A 5,632-nucleotide genomic window follows, 5' to 3' on the forward strand; every position below is an offset into this window, starting at 1 on the left:
GGCAGTAATCTGTAATGAAAATTTTATGTGAGTGGTTAGGAAATGGGGTTTGAATCTGGGTATTATGCATGAGTTTCATATTATTCTAGGCATATATACAGTATTTGGGGGTTAAAAAATAAAAGGAATTGTTTCCCACCAACTCTATTTTTATTGGAACTCCATCATAGAAACGTAGGGCTGGAAGTACCACTGGTAGAGGTATGTGAAATATTTGTAGCCAAGCCCTCAACCCATATGAAACTTTCCTAGTTTGATTAAAATTCAAAATTCAGAAATATGCTTTTCAGAAAGGTTCAATGAACTTTCCAGTGACGTTAGTAGAGATAGTTGTGCCAAAATTACCTCCCCCTTTGGTACTTTTGCTTCCCATATACATTAGATCCTATAACGAACATTTCCCCCCACCATCACATATCGGATCATGTTATATATATTTGATCCTGTTCTGTGAATTCTTCTTCACCCAACCAGTGTATCCTATAATGTTCAAAGTGCTTGGGTCTCTGTGGATACTCGGGGAACTGAGGATGTTGGTAGTCTGAGTATGAATCTGATTCTCCTCTGATTTACTTAATAAGGGATAACTGTATTGAAGCCAATGTTCATCTTTCAACCAAGGTTCTCAAAGTACTTTAGAAAAGCCTGAAATCACCTGTTGGAGGTATGTGTTCCTATTTTACAGATGTATAAACTGAGGCACAGTGGAATGAAATGACTTGTCCAGTGTCACATGAGTCAGTGGCAGAAATGGAAGTAGAACCCAGACATCCCGACACCCATTCATTTTCACTAACCACTGGACTGACTTCCCTATGTCTCTCTCTTCTGTATAGAAATATCCATATCAGTATACACTCCTACTCCTCTAGGCAGGGAGTAATGAAGCAGGGGTGATCTTGCAAGGAAGCCAAATATAAATGATGATACATTTTATGTTAATTTTTGATTCCTTGAAAATCCTGTGGGAGAGTGTGGAGTTGTGTTGCAGAATCTAGCATTTCCCCATTCACACAGCAGATGTGCTGGAGTTGCTGTGTATTGATTTTATAACAACAACACTTTGCATGCTTTATAGACATTTTTATGGCATTTAGAAAAGCCATAATATCTGAACTCCTCCTAAACTCTATTGAAATTATTCTTACACCCTGTGAAGTGGGGAAGTAGTATCTCTATTTTAGGAGGGGAAACTGAGGCATAGAGATTCAATTACTTGCCCAAGATCACACAGGAAATCTGTGTCAAAGAGAATCTACATCTCTAGTCTCACAATTATTAGCTTACCCACAAGACCATTCTTCCTCCATTCTCTTCCTTTGTAGCCCTTCCATCCAAGGCACTCTAAGCACTTTACATTCATTCATAAATTCCACACAACATCCCTGTGAACAGGGTGTGTATTATGAATATGGTCCCCTTTTTATTAATTATTATTTATATCCCCCAAAGAGAATAAAGACTGTGCACTTTCTTCACTTACCAGCAGGTGCCTCTGCAGTCAGTGGGAATGAATAGACACACCACAGGAATGTCATCGTTATTATTATTTTTTACATTTGTAAGGCTGTAGGGGGCAGGCAGGAATTATTGAACCCCAAACACACCACGCAGAAGTACTGTCTCTACCAAATGGTATTTCTTTTCTTTGCCCTGACACATTGAATGCTTGTACCCAGTTCACATGATTTCCAGGCTGTTTCTCTGAACACTAACAGATAGAAATTATTTTGTTTAGTTGTTGTTTTTGGGTTTGAAAGCAACCTGGTCCTTCATCAGATGATGGTAAACCCTGGAGCCCTAGTATGATACTGCAGCTTTAATTACTTAGCCGTGCTGTCACCATTCTCATGGAAACTGACAGTGTATGGGGTTACAGTCTCTTAAAAGCGGTGAGTACAGGCACAAATGAGGTTACTTGAATGTTCTCAAGGTTTTATCTGGAAGAAAGGCATCTTGGGCCTTCCCCTTTCCTCCCCTAACTATATTTAGCTCTTCCTACTTAAGGTTCTTTCAATACCCTCCTTTTCCCCCTCTTGATCAAAACAAGGACTAGGCCCAAGATATTTTTAGGTCGAGTGAATGTGTATTTTTAAAGTTTGATTGCACAGTTGTGTTTTCCAGGGCATGAGTTCTACCTTCACTTTCCCCTTAGAGTGTTGAAGGATCAATCAAAATTAAATTAAATAGACAGAGCTACAGCATAATCACTCTTCCCAATGGAGAGAACAAAAGTCCACCTTTGATCTATGGAGGAAAAAAAAGTGTTCTGTCGGCACTGATGTCACCAGAGAACTATATTTAGGATCTTAATAAACCAAAAGCCCACATGGTTTACAAATAGTTAAGGTTGGCTCAGTGCCAAATATACCCGCACAAATCCTGTCGTATGAAACTAATAATTAAAAATAATATTAGTTACTATTTGCAGAGGACTTGGAAGATGTAGAGTGCTATATATGGGCCTAATCCAAAGCCTGTTGAAATCAATGGGAATCTTTTCAGAGACTTTAGTGGGCTTTGGATCAGGCCCTGTAAGAGCTCTGTGGTGTTAATACCATTATTGTATTTCATGGTGCTGATGTAATCAGAACTTTCTTCTAGGTCCCAGTCCATACAAGAGGATCTTTGCTCCCATATGGAGTCTTGTTGACAACAATAGGAGGTGAAGCAGGAATAAGGGTTGACCCATAGGGTGGCTCAGGAGGAGTTCTAATGTGTATGTGGGGGGAGGGGGGCGGGGTGGGCAGATTACCCAACATCTGCCTACTGAAGTGTTTGGTACTGGCCACTGTTAGAGACAGGATAACGGGTAGATAGGTATCAGGTCTAATCCAGTCTGTTGTTCCCATGGCCCATGCAGATCCCTTTGCAGAACTGGGGTCTTCATTTAGTTGCTGTTGTCACTGGGTTTTAAAGACGTGAATGGCTAGGCATTGTTATTATGTTCTCTTCCACAATGCGTATGTTCTCAGAGGTTATACAGGTGAAACCCCTATTTTATGAACTCTGATTTGAGGAAATGCCATTTCATTCCCAAATGCCTTTGTGTCCCTTTCATCTGAGATTAGGTTACTATACCTTCTCTTGAGCTTACCAAAGCTTTTGGTGTCACCCAAGTCTTACGCAAAACTGAGGTTCTAATGTATTTCAGAACCATGCGGTAACAAGAGGGCTAAATTTAATGGGGATCGCTGTGGGATTAGACTTTTCAAGCAGAAGCAAAATTCAGCATTATTATTATTCTTGTCACCAATGAGACAGAGGAATAGCTTAGTGTGATACACTGGGGTATACCTAGGCCTAATGGGATGAAACTAAGAAAAGAACATTTAGACTCAGTATCAGGAAATTTCTGGCAGTGAGATGTATTAGGCTGTGAAATAATCCTTAGGGAAGCAGTGTTGCTTGGGGTGTTTTAAAACTAAATTGGGCAAAATACTAGAAAAGGTTCTGTAGAGAACAATCCTGCACTAGTGGGGAGGTGGCCTGCAGAACCTAATAGGTGTATTCTGCCTGTAACTTCTGTGATTCTCTGATAATGTATATATAGCAGTGTTACAATTGGCTGAGTTACTCCTGAGGTCACAATCCCATGCCTTGGTCCATCTGTCCTCCACCATTGTCCTGAGAGGAGGACTTCTGGGAATTTGATGGAGGACACTTGAGGGATTCACTCCTGGTACCACTGTATCACAACTGCTTTTCACCCTGCTACTTCACATGGCGAACCAGTTCCACTCATTCTTTGAGACGAGCACAATGGCACTGTGTAAAGAAGAGACTATTCCGATGACCCTGGACATGCTGACGAGTAAAAAAATGGAGACAAATAATCCTCAAGCCAGATGCCTCCTCTCGACGCTGGCATCGGCCATGTGCAGCCAACATGCATCAGACATGGAAAAACTGCGGCAAGAACTGAAAAACGTGCAGAGGGACATGAAGGATTTCAAGCAAGAGGTCACAGGGGTGATCTGTAAAATAGAGGGCACCCTCAGCTACATGATGGAGGTGGTAACAAGACTTGAAACCAGAAGCAACCACATGGAGCAGCGGCTGAGGGAAGAAGAAGACAGAGGCATAGTACGGAACAAAGTACTCACATTCTTGCTGCCGAGGGAGAAAGAACTGCGGGAGAAATGTGCTGATCTAGAGAGGAGGCTTTGGAGGAAAAATGTCTAGGTATATAAATCCTCAACGACAAAGGGGAAAAATAATTGTGTTGTACCCGAGAACTGCTCTGGACTCACAAGCAAGACTAATCTTTTGAATACTAAGTGTAAGAGCTGAGCACTTATGCCAAAACCCTCACTATTTGGAAACCAAGCTATAAAAAGAGGGACTTTATACCATTCATGATTTTATATACCACTTCTTCGTTTGCTGTCTAAACTAAATTGCCCTGATCTTTTAACTCTCTCCTCAGACAGAAGACTGTCCATTACTTTATTTTGTTGCCCTTCTCTGCACCCTTTCCCATTTCTGCCACTGCTGCTAGTGAGAGTGGGGGGGCATTTGGAACCTGAAAGGATCAGGCCTTATACATTTAGTGTTCTGCTGACATCACAAAACAGGAGTGATCTGTGTCATCAGATCCACCCCTTTGGAGGTGATGTCTGTGTAGAGTCACGTGGTGCCTGATCTAAAGCCTACTGACCTCAACAAACATACTCCCAGTGACGACATTGGGCTCCGGAGCGTGCCTGTGACTCCCAGGTACCTGTGCCTCATCTCTGTATGCAGCAACTGATGCTGCATTACTGAGTTCAGTGACACATGCATGTAGAAGAGGAGAGAATTTAACCCTATAGAACGAGGGGGGCTTTGGTGCTAGTACAGGAAGTAACCGCTGTTCCCCAGCTCTGACTTCCCTTCCATCCTGCTATATATTATTCCTTCTTGTTGTCTCAGACATCATTGTCTGGCCCCAGTCTCTTCCTCTGAGTCTCCCATAATAGCATATAAAACATACAAAAATAACTCCAGTGTTGCTCATTTTCCCCCTCCATTCCAGAATAAATAGAAAAAAGACATTTTAAAAAGGCAGCAGCAACGGAACAGATCACAGATGGTGATTTTTTTTTGGTAACACTATTTCTCTCTAAAGTTTTTTTCCCCTTTGACTCTGCGCAGGCTCCACTCGTTTCCAAGCTCTCCCCCGGTCAGTGTGGATGGTGCTGCTGCTGATCTTATGGATATTGATTCCATCTCACAGAAATGTGTTGCAGCAAAGGGAATTCACCCTGTTGACCTTCAGCTCTCTCTCTGCTAGGAATCAGTGATGCACAAATGAATGGCAAAAGCCATATGGACTGTGGGGGAAAGGGAGAATATTTGCTGGTCTCATTTTATGGGATAAACCTTTTGGACAAATCTAGTTAGATCCAAGTATCCTATAAAATAAAAAACCTTGTTTCCCGAATTTATCATCACATCTCCAGTACCCTTTCATGTAAAGAAAGGCTCTGAGTTCATATTTTCTTATTAGTGATGGAGGGGAAAGGGAGTCTTGTAGCTGAAGAACAGATTTGGGAGTCTGAGGATCTGGATTCTGGTTCTGCTACTGCATGACCTTGGACAAGTTACTTAGCTTCTCTGTGCCTCAGTTTCCCTATGTGTAAAACATCCC

The 5,632-nt window shown here is 41.8% G+C and overlaps 1 protein-coding gene across 1 annotated transcript; it reads left to right on the forward strand.

Moving 5' to 3' along the window:
• The first annotated feature begins 3,723 nt into the window (after positions 1-3,723).
• Positions 3,724-4,185, forward strand: CCDC182 (coiled-coil domain containing 182). The gene has a single exon (XM_073315248.1). The coding sequence runs from the start codon at positions 3,724-3,726 to the stop codon at positions 4,183-4,185; it is 462 nt and encodes a 153-aa protein (XP_073171349.1).
• The last annotated feature ends 1,447 nt before the right edge of the window (positions 4,186-5,632 follow it).

This window comes from Lepidochelys kempii, chromosome 17 (genome assembly GCF_965140265.1).
Source record: "Lepidochelys kempii isolate rLepKem1 chromosome 17, rLepKem1.hap2, whole genome shotgun sequence".
In the NCBI taxonomy this organism is placed as follows: Eukaryota; Metazoa; Chordata; order Testudines; family Cheloniidae; genus Lepidochelys; species Lepidochelys kempii.